This window comes from Opisthorchis viverrini (assembly GCF_000715545.1).
Source record: "Opisthorchis viverrini unplaced genomic scaffold opera_v5_80, whole genome shotgun sequence".
NCBI lineage: Eukaryota > Metazoa > Platyhelminthes > Trematoda > Opisthorchiida > Opisthorchiidae > Opisthorchis > Opisthorchis viverrini.
The window spans coordinates 777918-801953 of NW_008751735.1; the positions used below are offsets into that span (position 1 = coordinate 777918).

The following is a 24036-nucleotide window of genomic DNA, read 5'->3' on the forward strand; positions in this document are numbered from 1 at the left end:
GGAGGTGAGAGATAGGTTTAAAGAATTCAGATAGAGTCAAATGACGTGTGCCTTAGCATGTGTTTCAGGAGCTGCACAATCTGAGCAGCTAAGGATCGCACAGGACGATTGCGGCCATCGGATCATACGCAGTTTGCGTCCACTTGTCAATTGGAACAGACAGATGAGATCAGTAGGTGATATATTGATAGCTGTCAAGAAATGGTTCTACAGAAGACGTGTTAAGGAACATAGTGGATTAAGCAAAGCATATAATTAATAGTGGCGCTATCGGCAGGAGCAGAAAAATGGTCAGTGAGACAGCAGACAGACAGAAGCGGACAGTGGAAGCAACCGTAAGTACCAAGCAATATGCAAACTTACAGATACAATCAGTAGGTCAGTGTAAACTGGTCGTATAGAGAGGTATGAGCACAGAAATAACCGGCACGCTTGTGAGGTAAGGCGGCTGACGGATAGCGCCGCAATGCAGCAGCTCATGTGACGTGACAAATTGGATAGCGCGTATAGGCTCGTTTGAAACAAATCTCGAAAAACTAACTGACAGGTGCGCTATGTAACTGATACAAAAATGGGCCCCCAAGGGAAGTCCTTATGGTGCTGCGGATAACCCGCCCTCCTACCATTCAAGGAGCGCTGGGTTCGATCTTCGCTATGTGTGTTTATTCACCGGAGCGGTCGCTCGGCAATAGGTAGAACTGACACGAACTTACAAGAAAAGGTGGACGGGCAACGAAATGTTCCCATCTGTTACTGGGGCATGAGCAGCAATGAAGTGGGATCGGAAGCGCGTTAACGGTCAGGAAGGGATTCAATACGGAGTTATAATAAACAAATGTAGATCACGTTACTCATGAGTAGTCACAAGAGGAAGTTAATTAAATGCTGATTCACATGAGGAATCAGCCGGTGCTACGGAGTGGCACCGGAGTGGCTGACCGCAGCCTAAATTTGGTATTCCCGGCTGATAGAACGGATAGTGGAAATCAAACTCAGTTTCAAAATCCTTGTGCGGAACAGGATTTCGGCCTTTTCCTGACACTTGCACAATCTGTTAAATAGCACAAATTTTCGCCGATTCGCGAGTCTCCCACATATGACGTACATTTACGAGTCAGCGCAGTTGGAATTCAGCTGGATTTTTTTTATATTTGCGGTTGCAGATGTGGTGATGAGTACGCTCAGTATTCGTGCAATTGAATGAAATTTTCGAAAGCCATGACGCGTCCCTGAAGAACTAAAACATTCGGGCGATTGATTACAGAATATCAACTCAAACTTTTGGGCTCTATTAAGGCATCCCTGGGTCTAAGTGACGCTTGGAAATTATTCCACCATGCTTTTCCGCCACATATATGATTGCTCTCTGGACATTAAAATTTGGTGAGCTGCAAAAATATGAACGTAGATTGAGATGGTTTTGGTTTGGGATTTCTGACGTTTCCTGGATGCTAATTGGCAACCGATATTCAGCGTGCACTGAACCATGACCAGCTGTTGGGTCCATACTTCCGCCCAGTTAAGTCCCGTCATGATTCTGGACGGAGGGGGGCCCCGGCCATCTGGCTCATTACGCACGGTCGAGGCTTCTCGTCGTAGCAGCGGTTCCGGTGCGGAATTAAGCCTAACAAACTCCTAGATCTGTGCTTCGAAGACGGGGGCTTGATTTGAATGGCCTAACTGGATTTCGGATGCTATCTTCCGGAGCCGCTTATGTAATGCATTACCCAGACTGGGCATCTGGTAGATTTTCCACAATAATACCGAAATCAGTAGCATCCGGAATCATATTTAGACTCAACATGGGCAGGAGATGCGCATCTGTCGACCGGATTTTGACTTTGTACCGCGTCCGCCTGGCCAGGTCAACTTAAATCTCGCAGAGCACTTTGCCGTGAAGGATATTCCTTAAGCGAGCCGTCTTGGTCTATAACCAACACTCTGGCCTTCAACCACGGAGCGCGCAGTCGCGCCATTGTACCGGTTGAACGTGTTTTTCGCCCTCGGCTTACGGTGGCTTGTGTCGTGCCCTGTTTAAAGCTTGCTTTGGAGCAGCGTCATTCTTACTAGCATTCGATCAGGTGAATTTTCGTTTACAGCCGTTCAGTATACCGGCAGGGACCTTTCCTTCAGTCTGTTCCATTTAGAAAACCTGTATTACGCGCCTCAGGCCCCAACGGGCCACTCCACCTAGACGTTTGACATGAGTTACGCTACATTCTTGACAAAGTTGTGCAACTGCTGATATCATGAATTGACGGCCATTTCCCAATGCAATAGTTTCTGGCGTCCGAAATCGACATAACAGGCACTAGAGTTCCACGACTGTGGCGGAATTTCTGGGGTTCTTCACCGGGGGGATTTTCGGCCACTTGATGTAGGCTTTGGCCGCAATTAGATGCTACTGGTCAGCAGCATGTTCTCATAGTCGGTATCAAGAAGAGACCAGGTTCTGGTTGACTTTGGTCACGACAGTAGGTAGGCTTTTACGAGTGTCTTCTATGCCTCACCTCACCGCAGTCAGAGTTCGGGGATCTTCTCAATCTAGGAATCCATTAAAGGCCGGTAAGCATGCCCCCGAGCAAAGGTCTTCATCCTGCTGGTTCCTGGGTTCTGGAAGTGATTCAGGCTGCTGACTGCAACTCCTTTGAAATTGCGTGCTCTTAAAATAAAAAGTGCCTCTACACTAGTGATACTGCTTCACGCCAGTTGAGGTCTTACGGTAATCTATTCTTCGTGCGGTTGAGTGGCCATTAATTGTGGTGGCAAGTGATGACCTGATGGTCGGTGGCCTGGTTGACCATATCAGCAGTCACTAAGAGAATTTAAACTGTATATCTTTGTAATGTACCACTCATAAGGTTGCTGAAAATCCATGGACAGTCCACGACCGGTTTCGCCCTTCTTGGAGCTCATCCGGTAGTCGCAGTCCCCGGGTTTCCGTCAAACTTATGTTACATTGAAACCAAATTGCACGAAATTAGCGAAATACTCTCGTTTGCAAACTAATTTAGTTGTTTCGAGAGACTCGGCTGGAACCCAACTGAATCTCTCGTTTACGATGTTCTCAGGCTTAAGGTTGACATAAGGTTAACGGAAACTCGGGGACTGCGGCTACCTGGTGAGCCCCAAGACGGGCGTAGTCGGTCGTGGGCTTTCGATGAATTTTCAGCAACCTTATGAGTAGTACATTACAACGATATTCATGTATCGGGGTATCTCGTATATCGTAGCGACTGGAACACGAGGTGGCCTGGTGCAGCACATTCAGTTGCCTGAGAACATCATAAACGAGCGATTCAGCTGGGTTCCAAATGAGTCTCTCGAAAGAAACATAATTCATACCGCTTCTGGAGTTGCGTAGTGCACCCCAGTTTCTATGGCAACCATTGCGACCACTGTCATCGAGTTTTGGTTGGCTTGAACCGATGAGATGCTACAGTGCATCGACCTGCCCGGAGCTCATGGCGATCCGCTTACTGGGTTTGAAGTCGTTTCCCAGATGCAAAGTTTCCCATCACTGGAAAAGGTGCGGTACACATGGGCATCCCCTTCCAAGAGCCAAACACAAAAAGGAGCGGCTTGCGGTCGGTCATCAACAAATGTGCAGCCATATATCACTTTATACTGCTTTCATTGGAGCCCGTATCAAGCCCCAAACGGACTGGGGCGTTTTTGTTTCGAACTGTCACAAACTTCCGTTGGAAGGCAAAATCAAATTTGAACGTCGCAGTCATTGAGGTGAACCGCAGTTTTGAGCCGCATGGTAGTGTGCTGTTGGTGGTGGTATCTGGGGCTCACATAACGTCTCTTTGCAACCACGACAATTTCACCTGGAACATCTATGACAGTCAAACCTAGGGTGGAGGGCAAAATGCCACTCGTCGCAATGACAGTAAATTTAGGGAGGCTTGCTCTGTTTTCCACCAGACTTGTTGTCAGATTACTTTGGGCGCTAGAGTTGAATAATTATGTCTGATCACTAAATATCTAGGACAGTTTTCTGACCGCTTCATCTAGGCTGAAATCAGGAAGAATTGAATTTTCATGCTCAACGTGTTCCTATGCGCCAAAACTTTAAGGCGAAAATGTGGCTACTAATCCGCCGTGGAAGTATATGAAATCGGTCCTGAGATAGTAGGGGGCATAAAAGGAGTGCCGGTGCCACAGAAGATTCTTGGAAATGAAAGTGTGTTGGGTGTTGACCAATGGAGTGTTTTGAAAGGGTGTTGGTGCCCATGTTTCATCTAATATAACCAGTTTTAAATTTAACAATACAAATCAAGTGCGTGCGGAACAGTTGAAATCTCCTGAATTCTGGCTATGGGAACGGTTTAATGTTGGTATAGACTCAAGCAGCATGAATAAAAAACAGCTCATTTGTTCAGTAAGCCTAGAGAACTGTAGATCAGGGCAAAAACTAGCCTGCTTCCCCTGAGGTTATTGCATGGATTTCAGGCGAGAAACGACCTTGGTTAATACAGAAAATAAACAACAAGAGAGCAAACATAATCTTTCAGCCCCAGTGCGATTCACAGAGGCTGAGTGCGCATCATGAAATGTTTGGTTTAATTCGTCCATTGGAGGAGATGCTCAAATTTCTCTCCGGAATGTTAAATGCAGGGGACCATTAGCCACACAATGCTCTTAGCTGCCGAATCTCTGGAACAGGAGTTGAACTCTTTGCACCAGAATGTTGAATTTTACTCCTTATGCGCCCAGCTTAAAAGCTATCAAGTCTAAATTTATATATTTGCGGCTCACTAAATTTGGCGCTATCATACCTGTGGTGGAAAAGCTTAGTGGAGTATTTCTTCAGCATCGCTAAAACCCCTGGATGCCCAAATCGGGCCGAAAAGTTTGAACTAGTACTCTGTACTCAATAACTTGAATGTTTTAGTCCATCATGAACAAGTCACGGCTTTTCGAAAATTCGCATTCCATTGTGCGAATACTGATCAGTTAGATGTGGGGAAATGCGGGGTGAAAATCAGTCGCTTGGTGTGATTTTCCAAGATGCCTGATCTGCTGATGTACACGGAGAAGAGGGGCTGAGAAAAGTTGGATCTTAGGACGAAAAACACCAACAAACAGGACAAAGTGTAACCCGGATGCGTTGAATCTGACTGCATTCCGAACTGAACGATTGTGTAGAAAACGATTTCAAGGTCGGTCCCAAGGCTGACATGCCAAGATAGCGGGCGGTTGTTGTGCCTGGATTTTTACCACTGGTGTTAGCATGCCATCAAAGAAGTCATTTCGGAAGTATGTTACTAACCTGATCAGTTTCGCCAACTCTCACATTCGGAACTCTTTACGAGATAGGTCCAATGAATTTTTCGGTGAGCTCAATTTTTCCGAATTCATGTAATTTTGTGTTATGTAATCAATCGTAATTAATTGGAAAACCTATCGGTTGGAGCGACAGTGTGTCAGCTTCGGCAGTCATTTTGGAATTGAAAAACTACGTGGGGTCCTTGTGTGTTTACTTCCATCATATTTCACCGTTGTTGCAGCGCTCGTGCGTAGGCTTTTACCATAGAAGATCTCAGCGTATTTGCTTACTTGTGGCTAAACTGACTGCTGTATCGTTTTCTTACTGACGTTCGAGCTGAAAATAACTTCAGTGGAACTATAAATGCTGAACGAAATTCAAGTAAAATATCTACACTCCCAGTAATGCAAGCAATGTAGAAACTTACAATACGTTGGAATGACAAACAACCTGGCTGGCGGAGTAACGAGGTATATTAGGTTGCACGCAAACCGCATATTTGCTTCCTGCTCCTGGGAGTCCTCATCATCGACAGCATAATAGCGTGATGCTTGAAGAGGCAGTTTGAGCGAGTTACCGAATGTTTCCAGAGACGACTGTAGAGCGATATTGTGATGAGGCTTATGGCGTAGATAGGGCGGCGTCACTACACTATCTTGAGCTGGTGGGCGTTCCTAAGTATGAATGACGGTGTCCTTCCGAAAACCGAATTGTTCTTGCAAAGGAACTCGGACGCTGTTAGGTAAACCTTTCTATGTTCACTGAATCCTGGCTGGCTCACCATGAAGGGCTGGCTCCGAATACACTTTCAACTGGAGTAGAACAACCAAAAGAGCCGGTGTAGGCACGATATCTGATTTGCGGTTGCAGATCATACAAATCGAAGAATCGTGAGTGGGACAGACTGCGTCAACTCGAAGATAACTATGCGATTCGGACTCCCGGCAGCAAGATTTTCTAAACTTATCAGTGCTTCACAACATCTAAGTCAGAACGGACGGAACTATTTGGCCCGATTGCATCGCCGTCTCTGGGCGGCTCTCTTTCTGCTGGCCAATTTCAATGCCCGGAAACTTGGGGGTGGATACTTAGTTGTTCTGGAATCGAATCAATGACAATAACTCCGAGTACAGGGGAGTCAGTGGACTTCTCTTTGGTGTGATGGGGAGGGGAGCTGTGCATGGAGACGACGGCTTGGATGCATATGCGCCATTAAACGCACGGCTGTGCCATGTCTAACCATTAGTGTCTCCCGTCTTGGGGTTCCTCAATCAGGGACTCGTCAATCATCAGCGAAACTGAATTTCCCGTTAATTGCTCGTATATTTCGCTGCCAAATCATTGCTTGGTCTTGTCTGGCCCGTTTCCGCCGTTCGTATGGTTTTACTAAGAGGGATTTCAAGGAAGTCGATCGACTGGTACAAGTAGCACTGCCCATGCCAGTGCAACCTCTACGGTAACTTGATAGTTAATTTACACTGGGCGATTTAATTTTTCCAAAAACCATACGACGTAATTGGGCATCATTGATCCGGTGTTCCCACAAGACTCATGAAGCTCCGAAGACGTCGATGGTCAAACGCTGAAAGTTTTTTAACCCTCCCAACAAATATACTCAAGGTCTCTGACCCACATGACAATATGGAGTGCACCATAGCTTCTCACACTTGACCCTTGACAGATAGACTGATGTCACTCCTACTCCACAGGTGATGCAGGTTCACAAACGCTGCCCTGGTTTTCCCAATCCGGACGGAACTATCCTCTTTGGCTAAGCAGCTGTGGCTGAAACAGCTACTCAGGTAGACAAATTTACCTCCTACAACCATCAACCAGCCCATTCGCGAGCACGAGGTTCGGGCTCGAGCCTGTCAAGCCTTGTAGCGGCACCCTACAGCTGTGAAGTCCATGCTAAACCCTGATGCCGTGCTGTTTAGGTAAATTAATATTGTTTGTCTTACGATGGGGGCGAGATGGCTCAGTGGTTAGAGCGCTAATTTACTGACTGCAAGGCCCGTGGTTCGAACCCGACCTCTGCCTCTTGACCTCCTCTGTCTAGGCTTGGGCAACCTGGCAGTATCCCAGCCCTCGTGTTTCCTACGGGTTGGATGGCAGTTAGGCACCGAAAGGGGGCTACAGCTGAACGATTTTTTTGTATGACGATGGCGTCAGCTCTATCTTCTCTGTACTCGATATACGTGAGCGAGGAGCCTGGGCGGATGTCGACCCCCTAGATATGAGACCTTGGAAGTGAATCTTTCATAACAATATCAATAATGAATTTGAAGAGGTTGGATGAGAGAGGACAGCACTTGACTTGGTGTGCTTAGGTGAGAGCTCGTAAAGCTTCTCACTTCTGTGGAAGGTGGCGAACCGTGCGCCAAAAGGGTCCAGAATTAATGCTCCATAACAATGTCATAGTTGCCGACAGTCCATTTAAACGAAAGAGGCTGTCAAGTAAAGGATTATCAGCATTGATGGAAGCGGCGTCGCTGTTTCAGAATCTGTACGGGGGTGAATATGTGGTCCATGCGTCCCGTTGTAGGATGATACAGCATGGTTTCCACGCTACGTTTCTCCCTGTATACCATTAACCTTTGATACCACGGTTACCAGGCTAAAGCCGTGGTAGTTTCCACTTAGCGTTTGTGTGCCATTTTTGAAGGAAGGTTGACTTCTCGCGTTCCAGTAGGGATATTTAGTTTTTGATTTCTTCTGAAAGTTAATTTGGTTACGCATTTCACCTTCCCCCGTATGCATCCTCTTTAGAAGCTGTGTTTCAGGTCAGCCAGACTATCCCCCAAATCGTTCGGCCCATCTTACCAGTTTGTGTTTTTGCTAAAGGACTGATGAGCCGTCTCTTTCACCTATCGTTTCTCTGACCTTAGCTTTCCTGTTACCACTCAACCGTGTTAGTTTACGTAGCGCATGGCTTCTCTTCCCTTTATGTGGGCTTTTTTTTTATCTACCCCAGCCCTCGGCCTTTCCTTAGGTTCTCACCTATTTGGCGTTTGCGCGTTTTCTATGCACCATCTTACCCTTTGCCTGCTGTTTTGTATTTTCTGTCATCTGTCAAGACGTGACGGCAACAATATGTAGTGGTCACTTGATCGTATCGGGGATGTTGGACAGACTCGTCATCGTTTTCGAAGAAAATTTCTAGGCGTTCTCGCACTATGGGTTGTCGTAATCAAATTGTGTCCCATCAAAAGCAACGGTAATCTTGAACTGTGGCTCTCCGGTGGCCGAAAGCCACGTGATATCATTGGGCCCACGGGCGATTTGCAGTTGGTGGCTGCCATGTTACGCGGTGCGAAGGTTTGTGTTGAAAATTCGTGCCGGTCGGAAGCAATTGACGCTGAGCACACTACTGGAGATGTCGGTGTCCGTTGTCTGTGAGGTGTAAACTTCGAATTGACCGCCCAGATGTGATTACAAGGAGCTCAGACGACCGACTTGATCATTCGCGTCACCCGCGTGGATGACAGAACCAGTGTTTTTTACCCGATAACTTAGCAACCTTTGCTTGTGGGGTGAGCGGAGTTCGGGAAAGGAAGTCGGCGAACTGTGCCGGCAAATGATATTCCGCGGTTGCCCAGGCTGAAGAAGGTTTGATCGATGCGCCCCACCTGAAACCCTTGACTGAAAAGTTTGACCCACAAAGCATTGCGATGCACGGTTTTGTTTGGAACCCATACTGTTAACCGTGATTTAGAAGTCTCACCAGCTACGCAGTGAACAGTAGAGTTTTCTTTCGGGACCCTATCCCGATACCGATGATTCAATAGTCTAACCTGTTCGGCTGCAGGTGGCTGGTGTAGCCGAAGGGCGCAGGTGGGGGGTAAGGCGCTATTGACTTTTGATACAGCTCCAGACAGCAGAGCAGCACCAGACGCTCTGGTTTTAAAAGTATTTGGTTCGTATTGAATAATTCGTTGGTGCTCATGGTTAGCAGTTGGGTGATCATAACGCGCGGTGCTGTGACGCTGTATTCTGTGTGGTTGTGTATGAACTTCCCTCAACTAGCAGTACTACTGGTGTATGTGGTGACAGCCATTTAGAATGCGTCCGAGAACGAGTGGGAAGTGAGTTCGACTCATCGAGGGTACACAACGTTTTACTTAGCTTAGAGCTAGCCCGGATGAGCTGAAATTTGCATACCAAGATTCAGTACGAGTGTGTAGGGCGATTATATTAATAAACGGACAACAATCATGACACTCACCCGGGAATCGTGCGAATGAGCACGTATGATAGATAGATGATGTTCTAAATCAGACCTTTCTGTTTCTCAAGCTGAGAGGATGAGCGCGTCCGCATCCCAGAATTTCAGGATTCTTCGGTTGGTCTTAGGGCGGTACAAAAGAGGGTTCAGAAGTTTGAGAGCTATCGGACTGACGTTCAGTTGTTTCAGTCATATTTAGGTGTTTGGTATTCCTATTCGGTTCAGACAGATTGAGAACGCTGTCAGTTGAACTACGAACCGCTGGAGCTAGATGGCGAAGGGACACGGTTTCGACCCTTCTGTCTCGACGAGCAATGGGTGCATAGTGTAGGTTGCAGATCAGGAGGTCGACTTCTACTAGTGGTTGGTTCTAGGTTGACCTACCACCTCGCTGCAGCCAGCCTGGACCAGAGGTGGTCGACCAAGATGGCAACAAGATCCCAAAGGTTGAGCGGCGTGCTTACTGAAAAAAATTTCGTGTGAAGTATGGTTAGTGACTATACATATTAATGACTGGAGTTTGTGAAGAGCATCGGGAAGTACCGATTCTCAATGAGTTGGCAGCAAATTGTGAGTTTTCAATGTCAAGTTTATCGTTTTCGGGAGGGTATCTTTAAGACACTCTACCTGACCGTTACACTGTGGATTATAAGCTTATGTATGACTCAGCAACACCTTTCTCCGAAGAAAGCTTTTGATCTCAGACGCCATGGACGATGAGCCTTTGCCGGAATGTATATAGACTTGGATTCCGAGTAAACAGAAGATTTGTCTGAGACAGTCAACCACAGTTTTTGAGGTTATACCCGGACACACAGATGCAAATGTGAACCTGGAGAGCTCGTCCATTGTCGTGAGCATGTGGCGGTTGTGTGTATTAGATTTTAAGGGGCCGAGTAAACAATTTGTCTGAGACAGTCAACCACAGTTTTTGAGGTTATACCCGGACACACAGATGCAAATGTGAACCTGGAGAGCTCGTCCATTGTCGTGAGCATGTGGCGGTTGTGTGTATTAGATTTTAAGGGGCCTTTAAGTCCAAACTCAGGCGCCCAAAAGGTTGTATTGCTTTAGTAAATCTATCAGAGGGTTTCCGAAAATCTTAGCTTCAGCTCGGCATACGTTGCAGGAGTAAATAAGACGCTTGGCATCATCGACGGTGTAGGAAAGATTTGCAGCGCATACAATGAAACATACGAGTAGTTCCTAGATGGCAGAGTGGGTTAGAGAGCAGTCTAATTTGATTTTTGTTCCCCGCGGAAGCACATACGTTGCGCGACAGTTTCGGCGACATGGTTGTCTTTGCCAGGTTGATATGTGACGTCATACTTTCACTCGGATAACTCGATCCTCCAGCACTGTATTTTGTCGTTGTTCACTTTGCGCTTCTGTTAACCGCCATACATGAATGTGACCGAACACTGATAGGTGATAAATTTCAAGGTTCTTTCCGAGTAGGTAATGCCATCATTTCCTGATGGATTCGACGATAGCGTACGCCTCTTTCTCGATGGTAGAATGATTCTCCTCGCTCGAATTGAGTGTCCTTTATCAATTTGTTAATTTTGCTGGAAAACGAAGATATCCACTGGACATAACACGGGAACATACTGACGACGCATCGCATTTCCGTGGTAGTAAGCGGAGGAGGTAACTTTCAGATGGATTCCATGCATTCAGGATCGGGCCTTATGATACCCTTTGAACCCTTTTAATCTAGGAGGCAGATAATTTTTGAAGCATTGACGGTTTTGTTATCGTTGAGTGTGATTCCATACTTCCTCGTGACTTTGAAAACGCTCGAAGATTGAGGTCTTGCTCCTCTTTGGTATTGCCACAGATGGTCACTTTGTCTATGGAGGCTTACGTACTTTTCAGCTTTTCGGGTTTGGAGACACTGTCAATAGTTCGCTGGAAGCATGCTGCACCGTTTGTGACATTAAGAGTATGCGACGAAATTGAAACCGGCCACCACAGGTTCCGAATGATGTGGAAGGTTTGTCGAATGCAGAGTTCTTGGATTGATGGTAATCAGACATGAGGTCTAACGTACTGTAGACTTCGTAGTGCGAAGTATCTTCGAGCATTTTGTCCAGGCGTTGCAGAGGGTCTGCGTCTAGATGTGTGAACTGGTTGATAGTTTGACTGTAGTCAAGAGCCATCCAGCGTTTGTGAGTGACATTGTTGGCAACAAAACTTGCTATTTCCAGGGAGATGTTGACGGCTCGATAATGTCTTCTTGCAAAGAGCATTAAACATCGACGCGAATGAATTCATCACCCGGATGATATCGTCTTGATTTGGCTGGGGATAAGTTGGCGCAGCTGATGAACGCATCACGATCGCCGCCTAGTGAAATTTCTTTCTTGCTGTGTGGAAGTCATGTCCAGGTAGAACGTCTTTGTAGAGGTTTGATACTACAGAGAGTTTCAATTCACTGTACGATGTACTCGTTTATAGTGTAGAAACACAAGCGTAACCGGCTATTGGACAGGATAGTGATATGGACTTTATCCTGACGACTTAAAACTAATAAAACTACAGAAACTTCCTGTATCGATCAGAGAAAAGAAAGCCCTGCCATTGACTTCGACAGTTGTGATGGCACGTGCTGGAATTAACGACGATAAAGTAGGCTTCACTGTACAACCTGTATGGAACTTGGTGGTATTTTTTAATGACTCATGCGGTGAAAGTGACCACCTTTACTGCAAGAGTTACAAACGGTTTCTTGAGTAGGGCACTTTGAATGAGGATGTCTATCATAAGCATGTTTGAACGGGTTTCACAGAAGCAGTGGTCGGATCGACACGTCGTTCGGAATTGTATGGGGTGGGTGGAATCGTAGAGTAGGATGTAGGTTCGTTAATTACATATGGTTGCGACTGTTTTTGAACCGATTCGAGGGATTTAGCAAGTTGATATGCTTGTTTCAGAGTAGGCTCGTTCAGTGCTGAAAGTTTTTCGCGGATGGAAATGGACGCTGCTTTAAATTTTCAGTCTATGACTACCAGAGTTGCCATTTTGTCGGATTTAGAAGATTCAACAGTTTTCAGATAGATGTCGGAGGTACGAAATCAATGATCTTATCGTTTGACTGCATCTATCGGGTGTGGCTCGGTGTTGAAGAACCGAGGTCGTATCTGCAGATCCACTGTATTCCTGTACAAGTGAATTGAGACGTTTAGGCCTCCGGGAACGAGTTAAAGAGAACCCGAGTCATCGAAGATAGACAACGTTGTCTAGAAGTAAGCGTGGATGAGCTGGAATGTACACACAAGGATTGAAGACAATCAAGTTAACTCTAGGTAAAATATCGTGGGGACTACTTTGTGACACCCGGAAAGTCGTACATGAACTTCGGCACGATAACTATAGGATTGAAATAATGATTTGTGGGGAGTATGTAAACTTCTTCACGTGAACTGGTTTCGTACATTCTATCGAGTCAGTGCCGAACTGAATCTGTGGTTTGGATTCCAACCTCCGCAACGGGACTGAGTAGTATTCTTCAGCCGGGATTGGCCTTGATCACAAGGTAAATTGTTGAGGTATGAATGTGTTAGTTCGCCCTCGTAACCATTACCATGATTTGGTTTTTATGTTCCTTTTTTGTCAAAGAAAATCGGTCGGTGGATGTCTTTTTCGAATGCCATGAGCATCACTAACATGTTTTCTTTTCCTCATAACCCTTTTTGACAACATGCTTGCAGCCGGAGAGGTGACACCTGAACTAGAAGAGCTCATGCGCAACGTATGGCAACCCTTGATCGGACCAGACTGTGATGTGATTGTAAGTTACCGCGCGATTTTCCCTGATTGTGTTCCTGACTACACACCCTTTAGTTAGATTATTCCTAATCATTGTCACACTCGCGTACACATTCCATTGCATGCTTTTGCAGGCGATGGCTCTACTTTGCTTCAATTAATTATGCATATGGTTGCATGTCTCTGCTGAGTAGCTTAACGGTCAGTAGCAAACCACCATTGTCGGAAAGAGTACACTCACATATTCCATACCTACACGGTACGATAAGTGTTTATTCTGTATTGTATCGTTTGTCACCTGTTCAAGTTCTTTGGTTTTTGCTCCGATCGTATTCAGTATGATGGGCACGATATCAGGCAGGGTTTTGCAGCCTGTCGAGCCGACTGACACTTTTCCGCTTACGGAGAGTGTCCTTGAGTTTTATTGGAATTTGAAGAAGAAAATCTTGTTGGTGGGTAGCTAAACAAATGGACGGACAGACAAACCGTAAGGCATGTGTGGACAACAGGAGCTGAAAAACTGCATTTCGAAGCGGGAAGCTTTGTAGAAAGCAACTTGTGAACCACGGAAATTACTGCTTGCTGTAAAAAGACAATAAGTGCCAAGCTTACCATTTGTGCTCTCGACAGTAGACTTACTGTGCCTTGTCTTCAAGTTGACATTGCCTCACTGTTCGCCAGCGAAAGTTTCGACCTCGGCTGCGATTCATAGGTTCTTGCTCCACACAACATAGGTCACACAACTGGAATGTTTAGTTGCCCCCCGATTTCGGTGACCAGTTGTTCGTTTGGTCTCCGGGTTCAGCAGTTGTGTTATCCACATTTCGTCATGGCGGCACTGCTGTTGGGTGGGTCGGTTTGTTCTGTTTTCCTGCTTGCGTTTGTGTCGTTCACCTGAGATCGTCTAATATTCCAAAGTCAACTGACTTTCTGGCAATCGGTTCCGTTGTTGTTTACTGGTCCGTTTGGGGTTCTGCCATCGCATTTACGATTCCTAAGTTCCCTCGACTTGTGATCACGTGCCGGTGGCCCAAATCTCTAAAAGTTTGTTTCAGGCAGAAGTGGTTAACTAGGGCTATCCAACACATGAGTATCAATGTCGTTCAAAATTGTCTAATCAAAGCTCTTAACCGTCATGCTCTGAGGGGTTTATGGATTTATGTGGATCCATGTGTTCTTCACTTCCTATCAAGTCCTTTGAACCTAAGCAGAGGTTTCGCATAACAGAAAGGTTTTTAATTATCATTGCATAAAGCCAAACTGATCGATGCTGAGGAGCATATTTGGTCTCTCGTTTCTGTTTTTTTAGATCCATTTTCACTCCATTTGATTTCATCTTACCACGTTTCAGGTGCTACACATTAAAAAACCCAAAAGTGCTTCCAGTTTAGGGATCAGTGTCGAAGGCGTAGACTGGGTTCGAAAACGCGAGAATTTTCCAGTAGCCAATGGCGGCGAACTGACCGAGCCCGTATCGGCTGAACCCCGTCACTTCGCGAACTGACCAGCCCGTATCGGCTGAACCCCGTCACTTCGTTCAGTCTATTGTCCCAGGTGGTCTGCTTGGTTCGTTGAATATCATCCAACCTGGCGATGAACTTCTGCAGGTGTGTCTCTCGATCCCCTCTCTACCTTGATCTTTAGTTCATTGCTTATCCATTATGTTCTACAGTTTTTTTATATGCTGATTGTCATTCTGTGGGAGAATGTATTGCTTGTTATGTAAGAACGCGAATTTGTTGTTTCGGGTCACCAAGACTTACATATATCTTTGCGGGGTCTTTTCATGCTTCGATTCAGCGCGGGAAACCTGTAGACCGAATTATCTGTTCGGGGACAGAACATTTATGAAACAGGCCAAGTTTCGTCTGTATGTTCGTTTCCAGTCCCGTCACCTATGCAGTTATCAAGAACGGGCCGTTCATATGTAGAGTCAACATTGAGAAGACGTGAATGGTTGTATTACGCCGTTCAGTGGCGTCTTCACTTTTGCTGTACGTTTTGCTCCTTCTCTCCTCTGAGCATCTGTTTCACTTTGTCACAGGTCAACGGCCGTCGTCTCCGTGGCATGTCACGTACCAGTACAGTGCGTTGTCTGCGCAATCTTCCCTCTCACATCGAACTAGTTTTGTCGCGTGCAAGACAGCCTACTCGAATGTTCGCACCCGAGGAACTTGCTCTTCTGAGTGCACATGGTGAAGAACCACCGCTGGAGGTGATGGCCAGTGAAGTCAACTCCGTGGATACAACCTACTCTGATGTGCATCTTCCCGCAAACTCAACCACTATGTTGCACAATGTGACGGGCCATCCACCAACCAACGTCTCCCCCCGTGCGATTGAAAGCCGCATTTCCGAATGGGTTCGACGGTCTGTCGTTGATTTGCAAGGCAGTAGTGCAGTGACCAATTCACATGACTTGGAACACTTGCAGTCTCATAAGATGGAGGTAAATGACCGGAAGTTTTCTGATCAATCAACCCTCAAGTGTGCAACATTCAGCCGTCGTACTCCTTTTTGCCAGTAATCTCGAGCGTTAGGCGCCATACCTCTCTGATAACTCTGCCTCGCACGTATTTTTTAAATCATCTTTTTCAGTTATGGCAATACCCAGCAACACCACTCCTTAGCCACAATATAGGGCCCGATCCCAAGCGCTTTATGCTTTTGCAAAGTGAAATGAAATAGTCTAGAACCGACGGTCTTTGTTGATACGTCTTAGTGGGTATGCCCACAATCCCGACCATACCCCCCTTATATGCACTGTTACCCTCTGTCACTGCTGCAAAATGCTACGAATCTTAACAACTTGGAAGCAGTCGCTCAATTAGGAAGGACCCGTAGCCTAGCGCTATAGATGCCGCACACGGCTGTCGTGTTAGAGCGCTTATGTCTGGCCTATTTGGGGCACCAGACACAACTATCCTATTTGTGGTTGTTCCCCTATTTGTCCCTCATTTTGACTTGCTTCATAGTACTGGGAAATTTCAGTCTTTTGCCCGGCTGAGTACTCCGTGCCAGCTACACGTGACGAAATGGTGAGCGAGAAAGATGAAATCGGTCATTTGTTTCATATCAAGAATTGATTGGAGCTTATGAACACCTGAACAAGCCGAGTAAATCGACACCATGCTGATAATTATTCCTTTCATCGAAACCAGCTAGTTCACATTGGTTTTGTATCAGTAGCTGCATTTGTTCATAACTTGCTCTTTCTCGACCCATACGGTCCCTATTTTCTGCAAAAATACTGTAGACGAAGCCCTGTTTTCTGGGCAACACGGGATTGTTATTTTTCTCATTTGGACTCTGTTCCTATTCATTTATATGAGGAATCTTAAGATTTTGGAAAACCTGGTCGTATAAGGGGTACTAAATGCGGCCATTGTATAGAATAAGCCCAAGGGCTCGCGCCTCATCTGCCCGACAACGTTCTATCTGCAATTAGTTGAATGGAATCGCTACAAAAGGGGTCCCATATTACTATTATCGTTTGAAGGGAGCCCAAGCGATTGGTGTGGATGAATATACAAGTGAGTGTTGCATAAAGCGAGGGAATCGAAGTCGTATCGTCAATAGTTCCAGTCGGACAAGATGAATCCCAATTGGTGTAAGAATGTTTGGTATGGAAAAACTGATGTAAAGACCCGCAACTCGAGAAGGGACAGTGCTGAATGCTCCTCAAGGCGCAGTAAACGCTATCACAGTCAAGACTCGCACATCAGATACAAGGTAACCGTGATACTGAGTCACGTGTGAAAGTCGTTGGCAAGTAGGAACACTCAACGCCATGCACCACGCATAAAAGAGTCGTAAGTATATAGTAAGCCCAAAATGGTGAGCGAACATAAGTTACTGACCGTGACTTTAGAAAGTCCCAGTCCAATAACAGCCTTTTTGGATTATGGAAAGCAGATATCTCGATATAAAATGATAATCGGTTGGTGGGCTGAACAACCAGTATCGCATTCGATTGTACATAGGGCTGAAATGATGACGAGGGAACAGTCATCAGCACCATACTTCTGTTCCTTCTCATTCCATACAGTCACGCCCGTACTGAATACTATGCCTGCGTCTATCATAGTTGCTCGGAACTCGCGAAGAGCGATTAGGTCTGGCTTGATAAAAGACGACTCAGATGCTGTCAGCTTCTCGAAGATACTGTACCCCAGGCGATGGAGACGCTTCGCGAGTTCTGTTGCAACCCGATTATAACGGACAGATCTGGCATTAATACTACTACTGATAGTAATAATAATAATGTGTATTATAGGAGCATAAAAGTCCCAACTAACGACCTTAGTTTCTCCGTCAACAACCTACTACAATCTATTTGCTACATCACATAGAAAAAAGACTAAGATAAATCTTGAAAACACCTGTTGATAGTTAGTTTGATAAGAATTCGTTGCTATCGGTTCTAGGTTGTGTGCCGGATAAGCCGGCGAACCAACAGTACCTAATAGGAATTTCGCAACTTCGTTTCCTTTGTCCAAAATCTTTCGCTGACATTCTAGCTGTCATATTTGAGCTTTTGAACAGTAGCTTGCTAGTTGTCTGGGACATTCGGACAGCATGTTCTAGCTTACTGCTTCAGTTTCATTACCCGCTCTCTCTCCTTGTGTTCCCTAATCCCATTCAGTCTGGGAATGCTCCTTATCCAGCGGAGTCCCATTCAGCCACCCTAAATGAGCGTCGTTCTTATCTGGAGTCTTTCAGGCACCTTCACCATTCGCCTCAGAAACGACCCACCGACACTTCCCACCTGGCCACGATGCCACGTGTACGATCTGGTACCTATCGAGTGCAAGACCCACGTTACAAATCCAAACGACCCGTTTGGTCAAGTGTTCCTCTGTTGGTACAGCTGACCAAGTCAGAGCGTGGATTTGGATTTAGTCTTTCGGAATACGAGGTAAGTTGATTTTCATGATCCTTCATCCGGTTGTGCAAATCAAGCGGCTTTGTTGTGTCAGTCTGTCGTAAACACCATCGAGTTGGAGTTACTTCACATGCCATTCCTTGCGGTTCTGTCCAATTTCATGACGTTCATGTGTCGTGTTCCTTGACTTATGTTGTTTGGCTGGAATCTCTGTTGATCAGTACATGGCATGCTCTAAAGCAATCAACCTTAGTAACTAGGTATTCAATAGCAATTTATATGATCTCCTGGAGGTAACTCCAACTGGTGTTCACGCGTGCTTCTGTGGTTGGCAGTTCTAAGGCAATCGGAATATAGGCGAGTCATCTATCTATCAGTGCCACCTGTATTTATTTCCAGTTGGATGAGTAGTACACCTTCCTTGAGTGGGATAGCGATCTCACCTAGACGTACCGTTTAGAGGTGGACTTATATGTTCCTCCAGCTTCCTTGACCAATTTCCCTTTGGTTTAGTGTTTTTTGCGCATTTTGAGGAGTTTCTGTCAATGACTTAAAAAGTTGCTTTCGTTTTAACGGGTTGGAGGAATCCATTTGAACGCTGTGTACTTCCGTCGGTGAGGTACAGAAAGGCAAAGAAAAGGCTGAACTCTCCGATCTGCGCATGGACTTTTGCAGTGGACTTCTGCTGCAGGTTCATGTTTTGATATATGATGTTTGGTCCAAACTCGATATCATCCGACATCTGCTCCCTTCAACTCCTGAAATTTATCACACCAGTTGTAGCAACAATAACACCGTTTGGCAAAAGAATCCCATCTGCTCTAGTACCACATTCCCATGAATGGACCGAGTTTGTCTTCGGACTTACTCCACCCAACTCACTTTCCAGGACTTTCAGGTCTACTTCGCGAGCAAGTGAAAACAGTTCCACAGAGAAAGAAACAGCGACGAAGTCAGGGAGAATGGGAGGCAACTTCAGGCATGAACTACCTGTTATTAATGTGATCGGTTTTCGCAGCTTTGGGTCAGTGGTTTCTCGATACTTCCCCCGTACTCTCTCCACATGACTGACAAGTCGCAATACAAAGACCTGCTGATTAGATTCGGGTTTTCAAAGCTGGCGTTTGCTGTTATCCGAACTGTTTTACAGTCCACCTCACCGACAACCGGTGATAGGACAAAGTTCACTTCGAGTGGCCTACCGTAGTCGCTTAATGTCGCTTAGAAACAATGAAATCGACACCGGATATCTCAGACGGATCATTAGGTACATGGAGTTGAAGGTCGAATTTGTTCTAAACACTCACTAACAGCATATACTTGGTTTCTTGAAGCACTTCAAGTGAAGGAATTATAACTTCAATAGCAGGGCTAGCCACCTCCAGAATAGAAATGGCCAATTGAAGTAAGGGTAGGCGAATGGCACTGATTGCTTCCCATCATCTAAACTAACCCACCGAGATGATGTTCATATGCTATATTCCGAGGTGTGGTACATCTGTGTGGCATCTGCGTGCGAGTAGGGAAAATGGTTGAACCGGTCGAAGTGCATTAGTGCAATGCGGCTGAATGGGACTCAAGAATCGGTCGTGATTGAGTACTTTTTAGCTGGAGCAATCCCGGGCAAAGCTAAATAAGAAAATACGCACTCGCTTCATGAAGCGATGGCGCGTATCTTGCAAAGCCAGAAGCAGATCATTCCACTACTGGATCAGTGTCCTTCTGATCTGCACTCGCAACAGCAAAAAATGTACATCTGCGTTGATGAAAAGCACGTAGTTGTGCTGGATAAAGCAGGTCACTGAGCATGCATACTTAACCTCAGTTAATTTTCTTGCATATCATGATGAAGGTGGTTAGCGGTATCACTGCGAATTACATACATACTTTACTTTTTGTTGGTAAAGTCGTAATCACTGGCCGCCTGACCAAAGCAGCATCCAGAATGATGACCGATCAGGTCCGTCCGCCTGGTTCCAATACATAGAAGCACATAGTCAAAGAATTTTGGGCACATATGTGAGAGCTATTGCTTGTGAGCGAGGCGATTTCCTAAGTATGCCAATCGTCCGGTGCACGTACTCCACGCTCTCAGCCGGTCGGAATGATGTGATCATCGGTCAACTGTTTGTGTATGCTCCACGTGATCAAATGATTCCCTTTCAGCTGTTGAAGATTGCATCCATCGTCCGCTAACTGTGATGTGTGTTCTGGGCATGGAGTTTGTCCAGCCCTCATGGCAAGCTGGATGTGTGAGTTACGTACAGACTGCGTACACCGTTTCATTTGGCTTCGGTGATGCATTCAAGGGTCGTTCAGACAGTCATTCAAGTTGAATAAATTGGTCAGCAAGACTTCACTTTAGGTTGGTTTCAGTTGAACTTTTGCCGGGTGTTCAGTGGCAAATTGTGGACATCCACATGTATTTCATGATTGGGGAAGTCTCATTCAACCCAAACGGACTTCCTTGAAGCTCATCCAACACGCGGTACTACCAAGCAGGCTCTGAAGGACATTGCCTGATGCGTGTATCAATATTCTCTGTTAAGCGACCGCGAATAAATAACAAGGCGGATAATGGAGTATGTGGCTGTGAGCTAGCTAGCTAAGGAGGTGACGAAATTATGAACGTCAATTTTGGAAGATGTTTGTGACCTAATTCAAAGGTAACGGAAAAGTACTTATTTCTGGTGGATAAATCATGAATCATATTTGCGAGATAAAGCTGATATTGGATACAAGGTACATATATACTACAATTTCAAGTTAGACATTTTTATAAATATTAGCAGGTATTATATCGGACCTTACCAGATGTAAAAAATTCTGTGAAGGTAGATGGATCGTAAGGGTTTAACTGCTCCATCCTCGAAACTGTTGCGGTAATCCCCTCGTTATATCTACCAGATTCTTTCGTTAATCCAGTAAAACCATTTTGGATAATATTCCTTGGCTTAATGCGACCCAGGAATTGCATAGGAATTCGCAGAGTAAACGGTACAAAACACTAAAATCGTTGCCCAACGATTTATAATCCCTTTACTGGTGTAAATGTTGCCACTGCTTCTTCGCCCTTGAACAAACAGCATACCGAAGTTTGTTGTTAGTTCGAATTTTATCCTCATGGTTGGGATTTCGTTCTTTTTGCAAGTGATGTGTCTAATTCCGAAAAAAAACGATGTATGCTAGCAATGTTGCGGAATATAGGTAACTCGGGTGCGCTGCTTGGTTGTTGGTCTCTTCGCCGAGCTTCATAGTCGGATTGCAATGCAACCGCCAAACTCGGCGAACAGGCAAAAAACCAAGCGACATGTGTTTGCTTGGACCTGCTGTATACATGCTGCCTCGGGTCCCTGCAGTCCAACTACAGCACGGCCTAGAATACTTGTGTCTCATTTGCTATATTGTCAGCTGTACCCATCGTTAGCGGAGATACGAAGCTTACGTCTTATCTTGTTAGTGGTGCCATAATAGACTCCCCAGTCACTGCTTCCAGTTGATCTCTGTCCCGCTGACTCCACTTTTTCCACCGTTATGCCGTTCTACGTACACTTTTTTTCTCATTGATTTACCACCAGGAATTACCTGTGTCGGAGACTGAGTCCCGCCGTCGGCGTATAAGCTTGACGCTTGGGCGTCGACATTCCAATCGGCATTCTCCCTTTTCCTCTCCACACAAGTTTCACCGCTCCGCCACGCTACCTCGTATGGCGTTCTCTTCCTCCCGTAAGGGTTACATCCTTTTGGTAGACGGAGTTGTCCCCAACGGAGTCGCTCATCAGGATGGCCGGATTTCAATTGGTGATCGCTTGTTGTTTATTAACGACCGAAATTTGTCGAAGGCCACTCTTCAGGATGCCGTCCGAGCACTCAAGTCCGCTCCGAATGGCCCGTGTCTGCTGGGCATTTCGAAGATGCATCTCGTACCAAATGTAGTCGAAGAGCCGAATGTTAATGTGTTCGGTAACAGCAGAGTTCAAATCCCGCCTTCGGAACCAGCAATGAGCACAACATTTACTGGTTACGAACCTTTATACGTAAATACTGGAGAACAGGCAATGGACGACGGGCAAGCGGTATGTTAGATCTCCAATTAGATTTATAAAAAATGATCCATCCAAATGATCTTTTCTTTATTTCGCCCTAATGTTTTTCGCCGTATCCAATGAGCCCATGTGGTGGTCACTGGATGTCTGGCGACTTCCTTCTGGGACTCCGACAATCGAACGATCAGTGGTAGGGTCTTCTTTATATAACCAACAGTATGTGATTTGTTTTCAGTAAACGGTGATTCAGGAACGCTTTTCGTGGTCACAGAATGTGCTCGAGTCAGCCGCTCTTCGTTAGAATTTAATAATGGAGTTTCGGCTCTCTGGAGATGTTAAAGCTAGACAGTGTTCCATACGGTTTGTTCCAAAGTCTTTTATCCACACCTTGCAGCTAGCGATGAGGTTTTGATTGTCCAGCTGCAAAGTAGCTAATACTAAAAGTCGAGGCAGCTGTGTGAAGTTGTTCGCTTACTGAGAACCACCGGTTGTACACATCTGAGGGATTCGAACGCGATACTTTCCGGTAGTCAAACGCTACATTGGAGAGATAGACAGTTGATCAGCAGTGCTAGTTGGATGTATTGACGGTTTTGACATCTTTCCAGCTTTCTTACGGGATCTCTCAGTTTCCCCTTGACACCATGCGCGTTGCCGTGATTCCCCACCTCAGTCTCCAGGATGTGCCATTCTCAGCAATGTCTTTTTTACCGGCAGTTTTAGTAGAATTTGTGTTCCCAAGAGAAATTCTTTGGTGCTTGGATTGAGCAGACTGATCAAAACGTAATCCAGTAGACCGCATCTACCGTAATTGTGCCCACAGTATAGCTGCCTATCCGAACCACAACTTTCGTACCTACCTGTGGGCAGCTGTGTAATCCTTCGGAAGTGTACCCACCCTCAATCACACATTCACTGATGAGAAGCAGTTTCTGTATTCAGGGCCAATGCAATGAGGGTATTTATCCAGGGACAAAAGCCAAGTCTGCTCTATGCGCCATCGATGGGTGGTTTGAAACTACGGTTTGACGAACGATACTAAACAGCTAACGTCCTGCCAACCCAACTATATTTTCTTTGACTTTCATTTCAGTGGTGATCTGTTCGCTAGGATAAATCAATAAGTGGAGCTTTCTCAGCAGACTCCCATGAACCGGTCGCTTTTGAGTGCTTCATAAGGTGTTCAAAGCTTCCAAATCCACTTCCTGCGACGCCTATTTTGTCCTTGCTGCAGTTTTCGAAAGCATTTCTAAGGGCTGAAATGAACGCTTGACCGAACTATATTGTTCTGCCGATCAGCACTTCTAGTCCTGCAGTTTGCCTCTTCTATACCTGTTTACCTGTATCGATGCTCAGTAACAACATACGGTACTCATACTTTTCCGCTTCTTTCTGAGCCACTGGCTTAAGAACGCGTTTGGTAACTTACGTTGATGACAGTAAGCCGTCTGACACGGTGTTTGCTGTGAAGTCACGACAAAGTTGTTCAGTGCGTTGATGGTGCATGTTTTCCTTGGAGAGCTGACCAATATCATCATGTCTTTCTCGCCATACCGCACGGAGTTCACACTATTGGGTTTGCATAGAGGCTAAGTGTTTATGTACTTATATTTGGGGAGAGTCCTGCAACACATGCTAATCCAAAAGAGCTAATAGGAGAACGGCATGGGAATTGTGTTGACGTTTGTAATGGGGAGACAACAGGAGAGAGCCGTGTTGTTGTTGTTGTTAACTTTGTATGCAATCACTCGTTGACTAGCGGTACAATGTTAGTCGTGTTAAAAGAAAACACCCTAAATACACTAGGCAGTATCAATGGTGTTGCAGAACTCTC

General features: G+C 45.7%; 1 protein-coding gene across 1 annotated transcript in view; it reads left to right on the forward strand.

The window, feature by feature from the left end:
* Nucleotides 1-5168: 5168 nt before the first annotated feature.
* The window catches only part of T265_04658 (hypothetical protein), a gene marked incomplete at both ends in the record, with an annotated part of 70512 nt that continues 51644 nt past the window's right edge, over nt 5169-24036 (forward strand). Inside the window, 7 exons of the mRNA XM_009169449.1 lie at nt 5169-5342; nt 13214-13293; nt 14623-14742; nt 14780-14878; nt 15316-15720; nt 17917-18189; nt 21735-22232. Of these exons, the coding sequence (XP_009167713.1) occupies nt 5240-5342; nt 13214-13293; nt 14623-14742; nt 14780-14878; nt 15316-15720; nt 17917-18189; nt 21735-22232 (1578 nt within the window). The remainder of the gene's footprint in view (nt 5343-13213; nt 13294-14622; nt 14743-14779; nt 14879-15315; nt 15721-17916; nt 18190-21734; nt 22233-24036) is intronic.